The sequence below is a fragment of the Epargyreus clarus genome, unplaced genomic scaffold, assembly GCF_041222505.1.
Source record: "Epargyreus clarus isolate Ecla_fem2 unplaced genomic scaffold, WU_Ecla_fem_2.2 ptg000025l, whole genome shotgun sequence".
Taxonomy (NCBI): Eukaryota; Metazoa; Arthropoda; class Insecta; order Lepidoptera; family Hesperiidae; genus Epargyreus; species Epargyreus clarus.
In genome coordinates this window covers 1,195,012-1,219,603 of record NW_027332232.1, presented here as the reverse complement: position 1 = coordinate 1,219,603, position 24,592 = coordinate 1,195,012, and the positions used below count along the sequence as shown (strand labels likewise).

Here is a 24,592-nt window from a genome sequence, read left to right as displayed (position 1 = left end):
TAAGATTCCTACCCGAAGTCGGCTGCAGATGCGCCGCTATCCCTAAGGGCTAATTTGAAACGCCTCGGACATGTATTTCTTCCTTCAAACCAGAAGACAGCAGTGCTTAACACTCTTCTTATTAGTCAAAAAATTATATACTCGTACCTTATTGTCAAAAATCTTTAATTGGCAAAATGTAAGATATTCCCATATACAATGTGTATCTACCGTAACACAGGGCAAACACGGGTTGTGCCTGTACAAATTTGGTATAAAGAAAAATGATTTTGTCTGTCACGGTGCGTGCCTGACTCGGTCAATGTCTGTTATAAACTGGGCCAGTTTTAATAATATGTCTTAATCGTATTAACTTTTATCGGTTTTTTTATATATTTTGTGTGATGAAAGACTAAATAAATAAATAAATAATTCGAATAAAAATTTGATTTCCCTTACCTTAATTTGCTAGGTGAAAATAATAAAACAATATAATTTATATATAATTAATAATTTATTTAACATAAACTACAAAAGAGGAACAGTCATCAACACTTCATACAAAATTATTATCATTTATTATCATTATTATAATTGTAAAATTTCTATATAATAATAATATAATTCTAAAAACAATTTTATCAATAATCAGTTCTTTCATAATTCGTACCATCAATCCAATTAATTCATAATCATTATAAAATATTATTAAGATGATTACAAATGGGCTAATTTTAGTCATTTCTGGTTGCAATTATATAACTTTTTTATGATATAGGAGTAGCAGACGAGCATGCAGTCCACCTGATGGTAAGCTACTGCCGTATGGACATCTGTAATCAACCCCAGATAGAATTAGATTCCTAGTTGAGGTCGGCCACAGATGCGCCGCTATCCCTGAAGACTAAGCTGGAACGCCTCGGGAAAGTATGTCTCCCTTACCACCTTCAAACGAGAACACAGCAGCGCTTAACACTGCTGTTGCTATAGGCGTAACTTTGGTATCTCAACAGTAGAATATACCTTTATACTTTCACGAACTTTTCCAGTTATTATTTTCAACCAGGTACCCTAAAATTAGCCCATTTATAAGCAAAACTAGCTTTCACCCGCGGCTTCGTTCGCGATCAGAGGTCGATGACAATTTTTATATATCCCTCTTAAACAGTACTTTTGCGAACAAAAGGTACCTTTTCTGCACCCCTGACAACGTGTGTACATTTCATGACAATCGGTTATTCAAACAAACTAACTTTCGTATTTATATTATTATAGTTAGGGTTATTATATAACAAGTAACGCCATCTGTTGAAAAATAGCGACAACTCTCCATTATTGTACATACAATGTGGCGCCCTCTGTTAAAAGCGCCAAATTTTTACCACATACTAAAAAGTAATAAGTTTCTTTTTTCTAATAAATGTAAATAATATTTTTTTTATTTACACAATCACGTATTTACTTATAATTACATATAATAATTAATAACACACCATACAACTTTGCTTACAATCAAAATTGGTGTATGTTAATTAAGATAATTGACATAAATTTTATTTTTCGTGTTCACCTCCATTATTGATAATCAATCTTTTACCAATTATAGATAGAAATGTATCCATTTCTGCCTACTATATAAAAATTGATATATGGCAATTTCGATGTTTTGTAAAAAATGGACAGATTGATTATCAATAACGGGAGTTACTCACAATTATATTACATTCATAATATGGTCGGTTACATCAAATCAAATTAAAATATTTTATCTTAAACCAAAACCCATAATACATAATAATATAACATTTTCTAACTTCATTATTATTAACTTTATTTTTATTAGGATTGTTTTTGGTCGTACTTATATAAAAAATGATTGTTTTTTGGACTATTACGTCACGTCACGTCACATCACGTCACGTGTATGACTACACCTGCTCGCAACAACTTCAGAGCGGACTAGCAGTTTGGCGCGGAATGTAGATAACTTTACGATATACTCTTTTTTTTTAAATGTATTATTTGTTTAAATTAATGAAAATCGTACTTGAGGTCGGTCATTTATGTTGCTTGCTATTAAACTAAATTGGAACGCTTTGTGTGCCAGTGCCACACCTTACCCTTTAGAGAAGAACACAACATACTACAATACTAAGTTAGGACATTTTGCATGCCGGGGTATAATCCGCGCCAAACTACTAGTCCGCTCTGAAGTTGTTGCGTACAACAAGCATATATTCCATAGCAATGTAAGGGCACACTAACACAGCTATGTACCCGTGGACGAGAGCGGGCAGCGGAGGGTGCCGGGAGGTGCTGTCTTCGTCCCGCTAATCTACAATTCGCTATTCGACGCGACTCGTTTCTATATTCGGAGCGGACTAGCAGTTTGGCGCGGACTATACCCCATCGTTACCCTGCAGAGCTCTCAACGAACACAAAAGAAACTGTTACAAATAAATTGAAAACTAACTTGGGACGTCTTACGTTCCTACCATTAAGAAACATAGCCTTTCAACCTTGCATAGTCAACTAAACAACTTATCTATAGTACTATGGAATGTTTCATATTATAATTATAAAAAAACTCTCATTGTTACAATATATTTTTTATACTGTAGGAGTATCAAACGAGCACGCAGTCCACCTGATGGTAAGTGGCTACTGCCGTATGGATGTCTGTAATCAACCCCAGATAGGATTAGATATTCCTACCTGAGGTCTGCCACAGATGCGCCGCTACCCCTGAGGACTAAGCTGGAACGTCTCAGATAAATATGTCTCCCATACCCTTCAAAGCAGAACACAGCAGCGCTTAACGCTAATTGTAATAAAAATAGGTTTGCAAACTTATCTGGGATTCTGGTCTGAAGGGTGTGGTAAGGGAATACTTTTCCGAGGTGTTCCAGCTTAGTCCTCAGGGGTAGCGGCGCATCTGTGGCCGATGTCAGGTAGGAATATCTAATCCTATCTGGCGTTGATTACACATGTCCATACGGCAGTAGCTTACCATCAGGTGGACTGCGTGCTCGTCTGCTACACCTATATTATAAAAAAGGTGGACTACATGCTCGTTTGGTACTTGAATTTCTAAAAAAACGAGTTCCACACAATATTCACGCAATGTTTTTAATGCCTCAAAATACACGCTTCGATGCAACGAATTGCACGCTAAAGGTACTCATGTCACAGCGATAAGCGAGGAACGATACTCTCGCTTTGTGCCCACTGCTGGGTAAGGCTTAGAATGAAGAGTCTTCCTAGCCAAGATTTCACATACCTTTTGAAAACTTTTTGGAGTTTACTCCTTAAGAAACGATTTGAGTTATAAGGCCCGGTACGGAAATTTTATGAGGAGTAAAATCAAGTGTAACACGAAAAGTTGAGGCGTAACGGTAACCAAAATATGAATCAAGAGTGCTTTTATTAATTTAAAATACAGTAAGTTCAAATCCCATATGAAAGTAATTATTACAATAAAAATAATTAGCAATATATAAAACCTTAAAACGTCATTAACTAATTTGTTTACATTTTTGCATAAATTAAGTTATAGGTTTGATCATTTATAAACACTATGAAAAATATGAACATTGGCGCCATAATATGATTAACAATCTTTTATGAACGTTTTTAAAGAAGAGTAACATATAAAATCAGTAAGTAATTGAATAAGATATAATATTAGCAAAATAAGTTTTTAACATAAAGAGGCTTTTGTAAGTTACTGATATATTAATTTAACTTATAAAAATGGATGCATTATTGATCAGCACCATCTATCAACGATAAACGGGCAAAATCAAAACAGTATTATTTAATTATTTAATATTTATTACAGAATTATTGCTAATGAATTATGTTCAAAATAAGTTATATAAAATTAGCAATACGTTTTAAATGAATTCTAGAATTATAAAACATTCAGAAACAATCCAAATTACATATAATAACATGTTTATTGAGTCTCATATAAATTGCATCCGTAAATTGCATCCGTAAATTGCAACAAGGATATTTTATAGATGGCAAAGAAATTATAATTATTAAGTTTTAAGTTATAAAACGTTTAACATTGTTTTAAATATAAATAATTATATTAAGTTACCATTATAATATTTGGAACCAAAATACATAGATTGAAAAACTTGCAAACTTACAATTTATAAAACTTGCCACTAGATGGCGCTATTATACCCATGCGCCCATATATACATCTATATACAACGTACATAAACAGCAACCTAACCATCAAGTTTTAATGTTTTGATTTTAAAGTTTTCTTGTACTTCTATGCATTGATACGTGTATTTTTATGTACTATTAAACAAATCATCAAGTGATTAAAGTTGAAAAAATATTTGAAAATATGCAAGAAATTGATTTAGATGATAATGAAGAAGAATCCAAAAAACACATGGATGCGGTTAATTGGTAAGCTTATCGTTTACATTTACGAATAATATACATTTTAAATACGAACAGCTAGATCTTTTATTTAGTGTTTTTATTATTTTTTTTTTTAATCAATTGATTAAATATATTTTATATTTATATAATATTTTGTAATACTTATATTAAATTATTACGACCCATTTCTATTTTTGAAGTACTATAAATAATCCGAATAATTACAGATATATGTTTGTTTCTCTTATCATTTTAGCAGATGCGTTCATTTACCCTTTTTTTCTATTCGATATATATCATAATTATCGTTCGTAAGGAGTAAACTCCAATCGTGCGTCGTAGCTGACACACACACACTTTTTTTTCTACATAACTCTTAGGTAGTTTCCTCACAATATATTAAGGACAATAGTTTCCTCGCGATGTTTTCCTTCACCGTTAAAGCAAGTGATTAATTTGTAACAAGCATATAATTAAAAAAAAGGACAATTTTTTTTTGCGAAGTTATGTGAGTATTACAAATAAATTTTAATGGTTTAATAATGAAAAAAATTAAAATCTCAAAGTGTGTGAAGTCTACCAATACGCACTTGGCCAGCGCGGTGGACTATGGCCTAATCCTTCTCATTCTGAGCGGAGACCCGTGCCCAGCAGTGGGACAGTAATGGGTTGATGATGATGATGAATGAAAAAATACAGTGAGGATACCTACATGCCTAAGAGTTTTATAAAAAAATCTCAAAGGTGTGTGATCTACTAATCTACAAGTATATTTGGGATTAAGAGAGGAGACCCGTGCCCAGCAGTAGGATAATAATATTGTACGACTATTTTGTAAAATGTTTTGTATACGACCCAAAAGTAAAATTAAATATGGCTGATTTAATTTTGAAATCGCTTAGTCGCTTGCAATAAAACAAGGGCCTAAATACTAATACGATAAAAACTACAATTTTTAGGTAACAGTGAAAATTACTACAAATTGCAAGCCACATTGCTTTGTTCTTTCATAATTACGGATTATTTCACACGCGATAATCGAAAAAAGTTTGCAATAAGTTTTTAAATCGTAAACGTGATATAAGTCACGAATTATGATTTTTGCGGATCGTGAGAATCTTGTTGATTCTTGCAAGAATGATATGATATCTTTTGATAATCAAAGATACCTACAATCAAATATAGTTACAGCAAACGAGATGAAGGAACGCTTTGTGGTTCGAATCCGGCGGCACCACCGTCACACTTATTATTATTATAACAACAGTGTCCTGCTGTGTTCTGGTTTGAAGTGTTGTAATGAAGAGATATTAGGAAAACCAAAAATAAATTTAATTTAATATGCTGGCGAAACCAGTCATTTATAAAAAAAACATCTGAAATGCAAAATAACATAATTTTCCAACAGTAAGAAAAAAAATGTAAAAGTAGAAAATGACGGAAATTATTCTGTGGATTAGCATTTAATATTTCGTTAGTAAATAATATATTATTGTATATTCGCTAGCAAACAAAACTTTGTTTATTTTTCAGATTTCCTAACATATAACCAACTTAGTCTTCAGTGGATAGTAGCAATGCATTTTTGGTTAATCTTTACTGCAATCTTTGGTTAAACTACATACTCATTTACTACTCCTATATTATACGAGCTTCGCTCGCGTTATGAAGTAATATTTTCATCCCCTATTTTATCCCCTTGGGGGTACAATTGATCAAAATCCTTTCCTAGCGAGTGCCTACGTCATAACATCTACCTGCATGCCAAATTTCAGCCCGATCCGTCCAGTGGTTTGGGCTGTGCGTTGATAGATCACTACGTCAGTCAGTCACCTTTGAGTTATATATATTTAGATTAAACCTTAACCCAGGACACCAAGGCTGACTAACCTTAGGAATTTGTAACTTTAATCCTATAATCCTTACCATACGGCCTCGTACAGCCTCGCTACTGGTGTTACACGATACCCTAGGTCACAGTCCATTTATGCTCAATAAAACTATTTACTCGGTATTAGCTTTGGTTGCTTACTACCACTGCTTTGCAATAGCAGAGATAGTAACACAACACCCAAATGATTTTAAAGAATCTGCTCAAGGCTTTTCGGTCAGTACCCTTACCATGAGTTTTGAAAACATCCCACAATTTTACGTTACATTTACTCAATCCATTATTCTGTTCTGTTTGCTTAGTAGACTGAGTAAACGTAACAATAAGTAAGTGCTCAAGTCTTTTTGTCTGCCTCACATGTTCAAAAAAGAGAGACAAAACATAAAGCGCCATTGTCAATTTAGGCATTTAATGTTACGTTACTGACACTATAGCTCTGATACAATCCGCTAGGGGCGCTGATTCGAAATTGTATGGGCAAATACGTAAACAAATACCAAAACAATCATATTTGTCGAAACGTAAAAACTCATGGTACTGAACATGATAGAATTACGTTTATGGGGTTAATAATAAGAAGGTTTTGGGCCATATCCCACAATGTTCAAGGCAGGATGATACACTTAACACACTTATAACAACATAATGAAGAATTTTGAACTATGTAGGTTTCTTATGTACTTCTATTTATATGTACACGACTTCATAACATTAGAGGCGGAACTTTAGATTCGAACTTAGGTCTCCAGTATGGAAGGTAGCTAATTAGCTATCTCTGCTGTTGAACGCTTCTATTACCTTATCTATTTACTACCCAAAGGCCAACAAGACAATTACTAAAACAGTTTCACCTACCCTCCGTAGCACAAAATACTAACGATAATCTGAAAGCGGTCACTAATGCATATGGTGACCGCGGTCAGTTTTACTTCTATCAACTTACACTTCTATACACTTGTATCACAACTTTGAGCTTCTATTCTTTATTTAGCACCAGTCTACGCACCTCAAACTTTTATTCCACTTTGTTCTCTGTTCCCTTCTAACACCCGCAAATCATTAGCACCTTTGTGACCACTTAAACCTTAAAAGGGCTTTACATGGCTCAGCACCGAACTATTTGCATCCTACACTAACTACACTCACTCGCTTATGGGAATTATAAGACGAAGCGATTTAACCCTCCAATCCTTGAAATAAACGTATCAGGCACGGACCGTAGCAGACATTACCATATTTATCTGTTATGATCAGCCGATACTACTCGGCATTATTCCCGTGCCAAGAGATTCATCTACTGCTGTCACCAAGTGTGGTTATGGCAGCAACCCATATCACCAAGTTAAGTGTGTTAACTGCAGCAATCCCTTTAAGGGTGGCATATGTCCAATAATGGACTTCTAAGCCGATGAAAGACAAGGCATCATCAAAAAGCCTTTTCATAGAAACTTGGCAACTAAATCCCTTTGTATTAGACTCCCAAGCTTACTCTTCAACCCTAAGACCCTTTAGCACCACATCAACTTCATTTTATTTCATTACATCATAAGTCTATTATGACATGATCATATTACTCCAGCATATCATAACCCTGAAATATCCTTGACCCAAATCCTCTCGTTACAGTCAAAATTCATCATTCAACCCTTTCCCCTGTACCTTTAGCAACCTTAATACAAATTATCAACAACAATAATAGCCCAGAGCCCTTAATTCTACAGTTTTCGATTCAAATCTAAGCACTCTTTTGTTCAGTCATGTGCATATGCTAATAAGTACACCTTGCTAAACTATTAAACATATATGTCTATATTTTGAATGTTCTCAAATATATGGAAAGTCTATTAAGAGTAAGACGCACTCGGTGAGCATGAACTATGACCTGAACCCTCCATATTCTAAGACCAGTACTCAGCAATGGAATAGTAATGAATTGATAACGATGATCATGATTTTATGTGCATTGAGTAAATAAATGAATGAAACTTCATATATGATGTCCTGACTGAACCTTTGTCAGACGTTATCAAAATTATAAATGTTCCGACAAGTTTATTGATTTCTCTAATGATAGTTGGGATGATGGCTTAAATATCATTCAAGCTTATTGACTTCTCTAATGATAGTTGGGACTGACGGCTTAACTATCCTCCAAAACATGTCATTATATATTAGGAAGACTGAAAAGACTAATCATATATATGTTATTATTCTGTTATTACTTATAAGAAATTAATTATCACTTGCTTAAACGGTGAAGGAAAACATCTTGAGGAAACCTGCATACCTGAGAGATTTATAAACAAAAAAAATCCCAAAGGTATGTGAAGTTTGCCAACGCACTTGCCAGCGCGGTGGACTATGGCCTAATCCTTCTGATTCTGAGGGGAGACCCGTGCCCAGCAGTGGGACAGTAATGGGTTGATGATGATGATGACTTATTGAAGAAATCTTAAATGTTATTAACAAAATAATTTCCATTATTTAATAATTTAATAAAATCTTTTTACCGCTTTTATATATTGATGAAAATTATTTTGATAATTAGCATTTAACTTTACTTTAATAAGTAAATGTTTTCGCGAAATTTTGACTTTTCCTAATATATTATTATGTAGTATTTTATAAATATTGCTACCGACAAGGTCCGAAATTATGTTATAATTAATAATAATTGTGTGATAAATAATTCTATTTCATTTATAATTAGAATTGGCAAGCATTAAATGACACGACCACAAGTAATTATAACACGTGACAAATAATAGAATAAATTGTATTATTATTATGATTATAGGTTTTCTGTAAAAGATAACTATGTAAAAGATATAATAAGATATAACAGGCCATAATTTGTAGAATTTGCATGATTACTTAATTGCAAAATTAATAGCTGAATAAATTAAAACGTATTTATTTTTAAAAATGATAATTATTAAGTTACTCCATTTTATAATAGGCTTATTCTTTAGCGATAATATATTATTTTTGTAATTCTGTTTATAAAAAAAATAAGAAAATGGCGGTATTTCTATTTAACGGCCATTTTGGATTTCATACTTAATAACATTTTCATACTTGTAAAAAATATAATAAAATAATAAAGAATAAATAATAAAATATTAAAATTACTTATATCTTGAAAAATGTCTGCATCCGACGCTGATTGTAGACATTTTATCAATTAATTATTTCTATTATCGTATAGATTAAAACATACATAGAATTACCCGACTATGGCCGACACAGGCTCTATGGTCCCTCTATTGCTAAACTAAATCTATAAATATTTTCTATAAAAGTTAAAGCAAAGGATTCTTGAGTCGGGTGATACTGGCTGGCTCTAATCTATGGTAACCAGATAACAAATAAAAATAAAATTTGTAAGCATAGACAAAACATAACCTAGACTCCACATCAACTCAGTCTCAATAGAATAACTAGTCCACAATAACTTAAAAGCAAAGATGTTACATGTGTCTAGAACAGGCCAGAAATAAAAAAAAAAGTTTCCGCCATTACTGACAGAAAAAGTTATGTGTCTGTGTAGCTTCCTGTCATTGTAATAGCGCGAATAACTAAATATGTATTATCTGTATCCGCCATTTCTGCTTAACAACAGGAAAAATCCGTATTTTCTCCCATTACTTTTATGGCAGCATAACAAATTTTTATTATCAGTATCGCTACTGCCTTTAGTTGCAGTGCAAAAAAACAAAATTTCTTCATTATCTGTATCTGTGTTTTGTTTATGTTGTTTGTTATCTACAGATAATATACAAACTTTGTTTAAAAATAGATACATTATGCCATTTAAGTTTCTACATCATCTGTACCTTTTCCCGCCATGCAACAGATAAATAATAACAACGACATATACTTTTAATATGCTATGCACATTAAGCTGCCTACACACGTGGATTTGCAACTACTGTGTAGATTAGAGTTGAAATCGATAAGGTATTATCTATACAGTAATTACAATTGAACGTCTGTAGTCTGCTTATAGAGAAGATTAATAATTAATCTATACTAAGTTTTGTAAAAGATGTCTTTCGATCTTTAGTACGTAAAAATAGATAGATTAAATATAAATAACGGTCAGGCAACATAACAAATAGATCAAATAAAAACAATTATTTTGGTAAATAATACTATAGTATCGAGTATCATTTCATACCAAAAAAAATGTTTTAAATTTTCTGGCCATGCTGGTTTACGCATAAAAATAAATTGACGTTTATTCTCATAGATTAGTAAAGATACTTCGCCGTCTTGAAATTGAATGAAGCCACAAACTGCTTATTAGTAAGTTCTTTTTTTGAATTTTTGACAAATAAAAACATTTTTATATAAATTTGCGAATAAATAACTAATACTGCGTAATTTACATAATAAATAAACAATTATTTCAAATATTTTAGGGATTTTTTAACACGGAGACGTGGCAAAACTTTTTTACGCAACTATTTCAATTCTCAAAACTGGTTACATTTTCTTGAGTGAGTAATCTTTACTAATCTATGTTTATTCTACGCGAAATATTTTTGACCTGTCTCTAGACACATGTGACACCTTTACAACATACCTGCATCAAAACTATGGCACTGAATCACAGAAATAAGGCAGAACCTACCTCTTCCCCCCGTCACCAGTACGGCGTGTTCCCGTTCAAATCTCGCGGCGTCCATGCATTCCCATACTTGATCCTAGCGCACGAAATCGCCGGGGCATTTCTCACTGAGGCCTTCTCTATCGTGTAGTTCTCACCGTTCCTACTGTCCCAATACTCCACACCTTTGCACCGAAAGCACACACAGAAGTCCAAACGTCTCGAATGTATCGGTAGTTGGAGACGAAAGCCGAAGGTATCGTATGAGGACACGCCGCCTTGTGTCACAGGCCCGGACTCCACGAACGCGCAATACGTGTCCTCACTTGTAGTCCACCCATCAGACGACGCTCTGACGAACACTTCCTTCAAGAAATCCAAGTTCTTCACCTTAACTGTCCCGTCTACAGCGCACTCGTTTTGCTTTATAATAACATTCTCCAACGCAACACACTCTTCAGTGATCCGTCTCCGGAATTCCACATAATCGGACGCCGGTTGCACGAATCTCACCTCCCAGTTATCATCCACTGGTTTAGGAGGTGGTTTCCGTTCGGGAGGCGGACTTGCAACTATTTTCAAAGCCCAGTACGGCGGCACATGAGACGGTTCGGTCATAAACTTCACTTGTTCCAACGCATAGCCCCTGTCGTCCGCGAAAACGACACGTTTTTGCTTTTTCTCCGTAGAAATTCTTATGCACGATCTCGGAGCCGTTTTTAGAGATAGCTGCACAGGTTTGAGCACTGAGAGACACGGCGCTGAGTATCCTCTTGACGTGAGCTTTGTGGGTCTCCGTACGGGTGGCGTGTAGTCGGTGAGGAAGCCAGCTGGCGGGCTGTGACCGTAGAACATTTGCTCCGAAGCCAGCATGTCGATCGCCGCGCACACATAGCCCTGCAACATGCACACGGTACGGTGAATGGCGTCAAACTAAACGGAATTGATAGCGCTCACGCTATTTATAGACGCGCGGGCGCCGGCCACGCGTTACGAGCGAAGGTTACGGTGTCCCCGCTTTTAGATGTCTCGGGATAAGTTTGTTGACTTATTTAAATTGGGGCAACGGGTCAGGGGTGTGTTATTGGGTTGACAAAATTAGTACGTTTGTTGATATTGCCATGTTATTTTTATGTGATGTGTACGAAACTGTTATTGGAGTGTGGCGAAATAATTAAAGTGTTTTTAAAATGAACACATGGTTATGTTGATTTTAGATTAGATTTCTTATTTTAGATTTTGTTATTGTATTTAAAGTTTATGAAAATAGTATCAAAATGTAATAATCATAAATCTTTCATATCATTATTAAATATACGTAAATAAGATAACAAAATCTCCATATATATGTCTTATTCTTTGTCACGCTGCAGCACAAACGGCTTGACGGATTAACACATGAGGTGTCGTTGGATTCGTCTAAATTGTGGGAGTTAGGCTATATTACTTCCCATTTTAGTTAATTTAGGCAGTCCGGATTTGTATTTTTGTAATACTAGTTCATCTAATACATTTAAGAAGTGTTACTTCAAAGCCACTATCTTACAATATGGCCACCGTAGGCTCTAACCAGCCTTACTACGATATTTACGCGTGATAACATTAGCTAACAAATGATTGTTTAAGTATCTATTTATGTCCTTTCTCGATGTCACGAGATTGAACTAGAAATATTTGACTTACTCTTCCTATTCTTAGACATAGCAGGTAGGTAAGTGTTATAATAAAAAATAGTTTAAAACAATCTAATACGGGCTAACGTTTGAAGCTTAGAAGATTCGATGCTATACGTGTGGGTGTGGCTTGCCGTACCGTGCCGTGGGTTCGGACCGCTCGGGACGACACGTTTAGACGGGCGGCAATTACCTCTTTCGATCTTTAAAATGCCGCCCTTGCGCAGCAGATTTTTCTTTTCGCCAACAAATGGTAAAGACACATTTCCATTTTTTAGCTGACTGCGTTGGATAATGTTTTTCGAGTGTATGTATGTATATCTCATTCTTTGGCACGCTACAGTCCAAACGACTTGACAGATTTTAAAATACGGTGTCGTCAACGCACTCGTAATTGTTGTAATACTCGTAATTGAAGCAGCAGAATTTGGCATGCAATATTTTGAGAGTCGAAGACCTCTTTGAACATCTAATAAGAATGTTTTATAGTTTCTATTTATCCGATACAATAGAAATATGTTGTCCTAAGTTCCCTATTTCCATGCCCTACGAGTACACGTGTTATAAATGTTATTTGGGGATCACGTCACTGCATATTTGAAATGATCACTGCGTAATGTCGTTTGGATCAAACCCAAGTATGTAGGGTGTGGTCGCTACCAACGCAGGTTATTAATAACCGATCTATCCATTTCTACCTACAATACGGAAATTTGACAATCTCTAGGATGAAGTATTTGTCAAATATCGATCTTTGGTACGCAAATCATTGGATAGATCGATTATTACCAACGGGTCTCATAGGATATAGAAGGTAAACTTTTCCTCCCACCACGTCGCCTGTAACATTGCAATAGAAAAAAATTGACAGCTGTCATTTTCGACAGCTATTAAATTGGCGGTTGTCAAACCGCTATTAAAATAGTTTTACTAAGGAAAATCTTGCGACAAATTTTTATATCGGGTAAGATTCTAAATTTTACAAAATAATTAGTTTAGAAATAGATATAGGATATAGAAGAAATAGATGGGGATATAGAATTCTATTGTTTCTAGAAAAAATAGGTATTAGAAGTAAAGTACACTACTTTTTAAATATTTTATTTATGTCAAATTATTAATATATGAACTAGTGACGTCACTAAGCGAAATATGATTAAATGTATAAGAGTACAACAATGCTAAGCTAATATTAGTACAATATGATTATATAAATTAATTACAGCCTTATTAATTAATAATTACTACTAGGGACACACAAAGCTAAATATTCCATTTAATTGGGATTATATCTTAAGAAAAGTCGTAGAATTTCCCCTCTTCACCTATAAAGATAAAACTTTATGTCTTGTATAGGTGAAAGATCATCAATTCTTGTGTGTAAGTTGTTTTACGATCTAATATGATATTGATATGTACCTCTTGCTCACTCTCTGTAATGTGCGAGCAAGAAACACATACAAAAACCATTATCAATTCTACTAGTTAAGTTAAAGTTAAGGGTTTGCGTATAATATGATCAATCGATAAAGTTAGTAATACTATTAGTTCTTAGAACATTTGTGTAACTCAAACGACATTCCAACTTAGTCCACAGTAGCAACGCACCTCAGTTAAGTAGGTAAGACTAATCTTATCTGCAGTCCATACGGTGACCTTACCATCAGGTTGATTGCAAGCTCATATAATATAAATTAAATCTTCTATAATATAAATAAGTTTAACAGCATTATTACGACACGTGCAAAGAACTTTGTCATAAAAAGCATTTGTATTTTTTCCTTATGTTGGCGACAGTAGCCGAAATCCTTTTAAAAAACAATATATAACTGTTAATTAGTATAAAACACCGTATCGTTTAAAAATAATTAATTGAAGAGGAAAGTCATGTCTATGTCGCTCCCACAGTTTAGACGAATCTTACGACATCTCATATTATGTTAAAACCTGTCAAGCCGTTTGGGCTGTAGAGGGGAAGGAGACGTACGCTCAAAAAATATTATCCTCCACAATAAAAAAATAAAACGTCCCATTTTCTACCTAATCGTGGCTACACTAGCCGCTGGAAATAAAATCTTAAAAATAAATCCAAATAACGCAGTCCCAAAAAAAGTGAAACAGTATCATTTTCTTCTCCATCATGGTCACACTAATTGGACTCGAAATAAATACTTAAAAATAAATCCTAAAACACTGCCCTAAAAAGAAAAAAAACAGAAATGTCCCATTTTAGACGACCCGCGTGGCGGAGCGGCCGCCATACCGGTCTGACAGGCAAAGGGTCCCGGGTTCGATCCCCGGCCAGACAGATATCTAAATGATTTAGATTTCTGTTTCTGGGTCTGGGTGTTTGTGTATTTGTCTATGTGTGTGTCCATGGCACCCACGACACAGGGAATCCTAGTGTGGGGCTGTGTACCTGAGCGTAGAAAGCGTTTATTTATTTTGTCCTTCATAATAACCACACTAGTAGCTGGAAACGAAAACTTAAAAATAAATCCTAAAAAGCACAACCCCAAAAAAGTACAACAAAAAGACATGTCCCATTTTCTTCCCCATCATGGCCGCACTAGTTTCACGCGGTCATCATTAGCGACAGCGACAAAAGCGCGTGATAATACGCCACCGAATTTATTATACCTTGACTTTTATTTTTATGTTGTTTGAGATTTTACATTCATACACAATATAAGGAAAAAATAGACTTAATGGTTTCGGACGTTTTGTATGGCACATGTTTGTATGTATGTATGTATGTAGTATGAGTGTAGAACATATTAGTAATAGTTTTTGTACGAAATTTGAATATGTATGAAGTAAAGGTTTGTAGGTGGTAGAACTTTTGTCCCTGTAATCCCGGGAACAGAATAGGGCTACGGTATCTCCTGCCTGTCGTAAGAGGCGACTAAAAGGGGCTTCCGGGGTTGCGGGCGCCAAGAGTGGGAGCTCGAACCGTCCAGTAAGCTACCCCGGGAAGGACGGCGGTATGTGTGTCGTGAACACCAGATGGTGTGGGAGGAGCGAAAACTGCTCTCCCAGGGCAGAGGTTTGGAGGACTCCGGTTGTCTACTGTCGGAGATCCCGGAGTTCTCCAACAAGCGCTGAGGACGGCCAGCGGGGTGGTTTTAGTGCGGTAAAAATCCGACATAACCTTTTAAAGGTTTCCCCCTCGTTAAGAAAAAAAAATAAGGTGGTAGAACTTTGTGGTTCGAATCCAGTACCACCGCCACACCTGTGTCTGTTATAACAGCTGTGTTAAGCGCTGCTGTTATGGTTTGTGGTGTGGTAAAGGACATACATTTCCGAGGCGTTCTAAGTTAGTCTTCAGGGCCACGCATATGGCCGACCTCAGTAGACGAATCTAACGACACCTCATATGTTAATCCGTCAAGTCGTTTGTGCTGCAGCGTGACAAAGAATGAGACATATATACATACATACGCTTGAAAAACATTACTCTGGTGTAGGTGTAGGTGTAGTCATACAATTTGCTATGGCGATGTATATTCAGAGCGGACTAGTAGTTTTACGCGGACTATAAACGATATATTTTTAAATTTTATACAGTTGTATTTTTGTAACAAGCATGCAGTCCGCACTAAAACCCCCCCGGTGGCCGTCCTCGGCGCTGCGTAAAGGACTCCGGGATCTCCAGAGGAACGCAACCGAAGTCCTCTTAGCGCGTTGCCCCGGCGGGCTCCGTCCAGGTGAGTATGCCGCTCGCCACACCGTCTGTTGTACACGACGGTATGCAACAACACATACCGCCATCCTTCCCGGCCGGGCGGTTTGAGCTCCCACTCTTGCCGCCCGCAACCCCGGAAGCCCCTTTTAGTCGCCTCTTACGACAGGCAGGGGATACCGTAGCCCTATTCTGGTCCCGGAACCACAGGGACAAAGCATGCAGTCCACCTGATGGTAGACACTGCCTTATGGACATATGTAGCTCCATACGGAGCAGGTTCCACCTGAAACCGATCACACGTCACTCCTGAGCACTAAGATCCCCTCATACGTGAGTTAATTTATGATTGTGATTATGGTTAAACTTCGTATGCGGCGAATAGTCATATTTAATAAATCATAGTTCATAGGAAAAGTATGAAATGACCAATAAATTGTAGCATTGTCATGTTATACAGGGTGATTTTTTCAAATGGGCCTTCAGGGCCAAATCCGAAACTAAGGATTAGCGAAAAGTGCTGAAAGTTACGAGGCCGATTTTGATAAAAACTAAAACTGCATCATCAGATTTTTTTAATCTTTTTCCCTAGCCGAGAATCGAACGAGTTAATTTTGAAAAAAAAAACAAACTGTATTATTCTATCATCGGATAGTGTCGCTTATAAGGATCAGATTCTGGGAAGTAATGATACATGGCAAACTGAAGAAATAGGCTAAATTTGAAGAAAATACAGATTTAGATCTGAAAGCCTATTTGAAAAATTCATCTTGTATAAGGTAGGTATGGAATTTCAATTGTCTAAAATATCCTCATTGACAATACACTTTTTCCTTGTCATAATAGGTAATAGAGCGTTACGTAGTTATTATATTGTATGTTGTAGGTAATTGGCTAAATGATAAAAACACTTTTTTTATATACGTAAAAGGCAGTATCTATGGTTCGACTCCGGTGGCACCACCGTCACACCTATTTCTGTTATAACAGCAGTGTTAAGCGCTGCTGTGTTCTGGTTTAAAGTGTGGTAAGAGGGTTATACTTTTCCGAGGCATTTGAGGTGTAATCTTATATATAAAATTCTCGTGTCACAATGTTAGTTACCGTACTCCTCCGAAATGACTTTACCGATTTTCACCAAATTTTATATGCATATTCAATAGGTCTGAGAATCGGCTACTATCTATTTTTCATACCCCTAAGTAATAAGGGTTGTACACCCTTAACATTTTTTTATTTATATGGCAACACAACGATTGCCGGGTCAGCTAGTATTATATATGTGTCATATCTACTACTTTTTAAAAACGACTATTTTTTATGGAAACGCGAAATCAGTATATCCACTTGATCGTATGTGGATAACCTATTCCTCCCTGAGGTCGACACAAGCGTTGCTACGGACTAAGTAGGAACGCCTCGGATAAGTATGTCTCCCTTACCACCCTTCAAAGCGGAACACAGCAACGCTTTATAACCGATTTCCCTATGAAAAAGATTATCTATTCGTAGCGAACTTTAAGATTTCGTACCCAAAGGGTAAAAACGGAACCCTATTACTAAGACTTCACTGCCTCTCCGTCTGTCAGAGTCTCTATCTCTGGAAGCATAACACGGGTCAACATGAAATTTGACTTTGATTGCAAAGCATTAAATTTCGGTAGTTTAGGTCGTAATAAGACGGAAAAAAAATATATGGCATGAAAAACTTTGCTTTTGTGCTTAGAAGACTGATTGAACGAAATTTTTAAAAATCTCGGATTTTAATTTTTGATTGAAAATAAAACTATTGAAATAAAAATGTTTATTATTTTTATTAAGTTTTACTATCAAATTAGCTTACAGAAAAGTGGAAAATAACTTAAAAGTGCACACTTTTACTTTTTCTTTTATGTTCATAGCTACTTTCTCTCTACCAAATATTAGCTACCAAATATAGTCGCCCATCATGTTTTCATTGTATTGGCCTTGATAGCGTTGTTCAAAATTCATGATGTCACAAAAGCAAACTTTATACCGAAAAAAGGTATTTTCTTTTCGTTTTTGTGCATAACTAACTGGAAAATAATAGTATAAACTTTAGGACAAAGAACGAAATTTTTTTTGTAGAGTCGTGTAATAGATAGATACTTGATTTTTTTACACAGGATACATAACGGTGGCCGCTATAATAACAAGTACTAAAAATAAAATATAGTAAAATATTAAAGGGGGTTCTCCATACAACAAACCGGTATTTTTCTGCATTTTTCGATCTAACTGTTAAACCATACTAGTAAGGCAGTTATTTTTTTTAAACCCCTTTACTACTATAACTGCTATTATAATAAATACAAATAAGTACAATAAAACATATTTTAATATGGTTATTTTATAAAAATAAGCAAAATATAATGAACATTTGGTACGAAAGCCTCCATGTGCGAGTACGACTTACTTGGCGAATAATTTATGATGTAAAATACATCCATTCTTGCATGTACCAATATTTATAATTAAACAAGAGGAAAAAGAAACAAAACACTCTTATCTCAAGCTAAATCTGTCTCGGTAATAATATAAATAGTGTTAATAATTTCCCAATCATTCGATCACCATTTACACAACATGGAGGACGCACGGCGTTCACACGTGTTACGATAAAACAAAATTTGTCTAGAATATTTGATATTATTATGTGCTGTATCCATGCGACATTACGGAGTTTTCTTAATTATCTTAATTTATATTATTTCATTATTTTTTTATATTACTTTAATTGTCATAATGTATTTGTTGTATTTATTATTGTAACAAATTGAAAATAAAATTTTTGAATTAAAAATGTGATTCTGATTATAATATAGTCATAAAAATAAAAGAAAAAATAGTAAGATGGAATGCAGTGATAGTCTAGTGGTTAAGAGTATTTCCTCTCGATCGAGGGGTCCGAGGTTCAAATCCCAGACGCACCTCTGATCTTTCAAAGTTATGTGCGTATTAGAAATCAGTATGACTTGCTTAAACGGTGTAGGAAAACATTGAGAGGAAACCTGCATACCTGAGAGATTTATAAAAAAAAACTCAAAGGTATGTAAAGTCTACCAATACGCACTTGGCCAGCGCGGTCCACCGGCCTAATGGCCATATGGCCTAATGCTCATTCTGAGAGGAGACCCGTGCCCAGCTGTGGGATAATAATGGGTTGATGATGATAGTAAGACCACTGCCGTATGAGTATTCTTGTAAAATTGAGATAGCAGATGAGCATGCAATCCATCTGATGGTAAGCTACCGCCGTATTGACATGAAACCAACCCTAGATAGGATTATCTAATCCTACCTGAGGTCGATCACATGCGCCGTTACCTCTGAGAACTAAGCTGGAACACCTCGGAAAAGTATGTCTCTTACCACACTTCAAACCAGAACACAGCAGCTTAACACTGCTGTTATAACAGAAATATGTGTGACGGTGGTGCCGGAGTCGAACCACAAAGGGTTCTTTCTACCTTTGCATACCATCAATTGAACATATTACTGATTTGGCGTTTCCATAAAAATGTCTTGATTTTAAAAATAGTAAATATGACAGATACATAATATTATTATTTATTATTTACAAAACATAATAAATATAATTAATAATTATTCACAGATAGTAACAAAAAAACAGCTGTGAATGATTTAAAAATGTGATACGTCACTCACAGATAAGATATAAGTGTGAACGAACTATGTAGAATGTTATCTGTCATGATTCGATGCAATGTCAAGGACATAATTATTTTTAATCTGTACTATTTATTTATGACTAAAATATTTACTTTTTTTTAGAAAATCGCGGGCGTACTAACATGGGTGGTAAAACAAAGCCATATTTTTTTGTTTAAATTATTGGGAAAGTGCGAGACGAACTCGCGTACGAAGGGTTCCGTATCACAAATTCTTTTTTTTTATGTATTTGTTATCATAGCAGCTCATAGATTAGTAAAGATTACTCAGTCCTAACAAGAAAATGTAGCCAGTTTTGACAATTGAAATTGTCACTGTCATCTATTTTCGTGTTTGAAAAATATTAAAAAAATGTAGCTTTTAGATCATTTACGAATGAAATAATATTTCTCTGCGCTTTTTCTCCGATTTCGTGTTTTTGCACCATTTAACTGCATATGTCGGCATTGTTTCGCGTAAATTACACCATGACAGCCATTAAATGGCTGACACATTTGTCAGCCGTTTAAGCCATTTAATGGCTTCCTTCAATTACAAGGCGGTGAGATATCTGTACTTATCTATGTAGCAGCTATAGAAGTTAATGCATTGTGAAATTTGAACTGCCTGATAATTGTCGATAGATAAAGCGAAAAACGTCGAAAATAGTGGTATCTTGAACTCTCATTTATTTTCAAGCTGTTTTAATTTTAGTTTTTGTCGTTATAACGGCCACGGTTATACTCTGCAAAAATCAAGTTTCAATCTATTACGGTTCAAGAGATAGTGCCCTGTGACGGACGGATCGACAGCGGACACTAGTAATTTTTACGGATTTTTAGGGTTCCGTACCTAAAGGGTAAAAACGGAACCCTATTACTAAAACTTCGCTACTAAAAATAACTCAAGAATAAAAATACTAAAAATAACTCAAGTTGAATATTAAAGGGGCTCTCCATACAACAAACCGATATTTTTCGGCATTTTTCAATTTAACTGTTAAACCGTACTAGGAAGACGGTTGAAATTTTTACAATCCGTTTACTACTATAACTGGTGTTATAATAAATACAAATAATTATCATAAAACATATTTTTATAGAGTTATTTTAATTTTACGTTGGTTACGTATTATTTATCATTACCCCAACGCCATCTATTATTGTCTCATATAACTAAGTATTGTTGAAAACAATAAAATGAATAAAAATAATGAACATTTGGTGGTACGGAAGCCTCCATGTGCGAATTCGATTCGTACTTGGCGAATTATTACCCTTTGTGTAGGGAACCCTAATATACTCATAGATACTGAACTGTGCTGCCTTCACCCATTTATATATAGATACACTTTTATCTAAGATGCGCAGTATTTCCTACGACTTAATAATACCTACTTATCTAGGTGAAGCAGTGCCTAGTGGTTAAGAAACTCGCCCTCTTGATCGAGGGGTCCGAGGTTCAAATCCCAGGCACCTCTGATTTTTCAAAATTACGTGCGTATTAGAAATTAATTGTCACTTAAAAAAAGGTTGCAGAAAAACATTGTGAGGAAACCTGCATACCTGAGGGATTTAAAAAAAAATAATCTCAAAGGTAGGTGAAGTCTACCAATACGCACTTGGCCAGCGCGGTGGACTATGGCCTAATCCTTCTCATTATGAGAGGAGACCCGTGCTCAGTGGGACAGTAATGGGTTGTGCATGATATCTAGAAGGTAATAGAAATCATCGTAGTTTGACGCCGGCGGCACCAACACATCTATTTCTGCCTCATAACAGCAGTGTTAAACGCTGCTGTGTTCTGGTTTGAAGGGTGTGGTAAGGGAGACATACGTTTCCAAGGAGTTCCAGCTTAGTTCTCAGGTAGCGGCGCTTGTGGCCGACCTCAGGAATATCTAATCCTATCTGAGGTTGATTACAGATATCCATACGGCGGTAGCTTACCATTGAGTGGACTGCGTGCTCGTCTGCTACTCCCATATCATATAAAATAATATATATATGTTATAAATAATATTAAAGAGTTGTTTTTTACCTCTAGATAACCGATTAATTAGCTGAAAAGATAACCTCTTCAATGTTTATTATATAAGATTAAGAGGCTAATATGTATAAATATTATAGCATATGTATAAATATTTACATAGATAACGCAAGTCGTGATAACTTTCTCTACGACACGCCCAGTAAGGGTAGTAGTCCCACTGCTGGGCATATCTCCCAGAATGAGTATATAGGTCATAGTTCATAGTTAAAACAAACGCTATGTAAAAAAGCGAACTATAAACTAAGCGATTATTTGACTGACAAAACGGTGTGGTCTGAAGTAGTTCCAGCTCCACATGTACCATTAGGTTAAGTTTAACATTGTAAAAACATTTTTTTAAAAGATGTGTGTTATGGAGTTTCTTTCGCCGCTTCTTCTCCATAACGAAACACCTTGTGAAGTGGTGGTAGTTGTATACATTCAAAACGTGCTCTGTAAAGAACCTATTTTGAATAAAAAAAATATTTGATTTTAATCGCATTTGACGACCCGCGTGGCGGAGCAGGCACCATACTCAAATATCATACTTAAATATCATACTCAAAATCAGCCTCGTAACTCCTTTCAGCATTTCGCAATCCTTATAGATTCGAATTTGCCCCTTAAGACGCATTTGAAAAATTCACCCTGTATAAGTTGTTTGCTAGGAACAATAATTCGGTGTTTTCTTGCGGGGTTCCCATTTTTTATTTATCAACCTCAGTTGTTTGTCCACGCTCGTACATAATTGAATTAGGACCATTAATTCGGTTTTTATTTTTTTGCTTCCCATTTTTGATGTGAAACATCTATAGCCGCACGTAAAACCGATTTCTGGCGTGGCGACGCATGCCGTGTCGCCACGCTATACGATGGTATATATATACAGTCTATATGCAGTAGTGTGTACGGTGTGGCGACGCGTCGCCATGCGCAATCGAATTCAATAAATAGTCATCGTTATCTGGAAAAAAATCGTAATATTTTATTTTATCATTATGACATATTTAGTTCCTATCACAATATGTTCTTTTCTGCATATTACTTTTACAAAATAATGTCGATGTTTCACATCTGCCAGGCGTTCCGTGACGGCTCACATTTTTTTTTGCTTCCCATTTTTTATGTACTAAGGGCCTCAGCTGTTTGTCCACGCTTGTGTCGACCTTAGATAACAGATTAACCTTTATCAGTTCCTCATGATTGCCGCGTGTTGTAAACGTGGGGTATATGTGATTTTGTTTACATTAAAAGTAGGTTATTTTGTTGAGTATGTTCACGGAAATCCTTACTAATATTACAGACAGACAGACAGACAGAGTTACTTTCGAATTTATAATATTAGTATTATAAATAATACTAGTATTTATATAATATTAGTGTTATAAATAATACTAATATTATAAATTCTATTAATACTAATATTATTATTTATTATGATGGGAGATTTTAATTCAAAAATTGGAATGCCTCAACCGGATGAACACACAATAATGATGAAGTATGGATATGGAATAAGAAACAGTCGTGGCGATAAACTAATAGAGTTCGCAAATGAAAACAAACTCTCAATAATAAATACATTCTTTAAGAAAAAAACAAGGAATAGATGGACATGGAAAGCACCATGGTAAAACGAAAAACGAACTCGATTACATTCTGTCTAACTTTCCTAAGTGCTTTAAAAATATCTTTAATAATTATAAGTCCTAAATATAAAATCCGACCCTCGGACCCTAGACCTGTAAGGGCAAAAATAAATATACAACAGCCAAAAAAGAGTAGAGCAAGGTTCAGCCATAAATTAATAAGCTCACTAAAAACCTTTATTTCCCATAAGACTTTTACATCACTTAGAATGAGAAACTTAAAAATAATTATAATTATTAGGTGTCCGGTATGCCTATATGTGTTGTGTGTACGCGCGCGCATGTGTGGGTGTTTGTGTGAGTACGTATGTTTATGTGTGACTTATTATATGAGCGTTGTATGAGTATGTGTATTCAGGGAACGTTTTCGTCATTCGTTGCGGAACCCTAAAATATTAATTTATTATTAAACATCTCGTTATTCACTGATTACAATCGTAATCTGAAGTAATTTGATGCATACAGACAGACCGCAGACTACGTGACTATCTTTATGTTTCTATATTACATATATACATAATCTTATATATAAAATTCTCGTGTCCACAATGTTAGTTTCCGTACTCCTCCGAAACAGCTTTACCGATTTTCACCAAATTTTATATGCATATTCAGTAGTTCTGAGAATCGGCTACTATCTATTTTTCATACCCCTAAGTAACACAACAACACAACGTTTGCCGGGTTAGCTAGTTTTAAATAAAATTGCATTTTTTACTGATTTATTGAGGAATGTGAATTTAAATATACTACTAAAAATTACTAAATAATTTTGGAGTTTTTATATAATAGTTTTTACTACTGTATCTTTTTCCGTGGTAGTTCTTCGCTATCACAGGTAAAATGAAAGAAATACATATACATCTTTTATGTTTTGTTTCAAACATCGTATTGTAATACGAATTACGATGCTTATCGTTAAAAGTATAAGCAGTGATAGCCTAGTGGTTAAGAAACTCGGCCTCTCGATCGAGG

At 35.1% G+C, this 24,592-nt stretch overlaps 2 protein-coding genes across 2 annotated transcripts in view; both read right to left on the bottom strand.

The window, feature by feature from the left end:
• The window catches only part of LOC140752767 (uncharacterized), a 222,898-nt gene that overhangs the window by 32,835 nt on the left and 165,471 nt on the right, over positions 1-24,592 (bottom strand). The gene's annotated exons all lie outside the window — the stretch shown is intronic.
• On the bottom strand, positions 10,838-11,812 carry Gbs-70E (Glycogen binding subunit 70E). The gene has a single exon (XM_073087171.1). The coding sequence runs from the start codon at positions 11,796-11,798 to the stop codon at positions 10,929-10,931; it is 870 nt and encodes a 289-aa protein (XP_072943272.1). The 5' UTR covers positions 11,799-11,812; the 3' UTR covers positions 10,838-10,928.

What these genes read in the sequence shown, in the direction of transcription:
- Gbs-70E (XM_073087171.1), bottom strand. Translation starts at nt 11,798, where the DNA reads ATGTTGCAGGGCTATGTGTGCGCGGCGATCGACATGCTGGCTTCGGAG.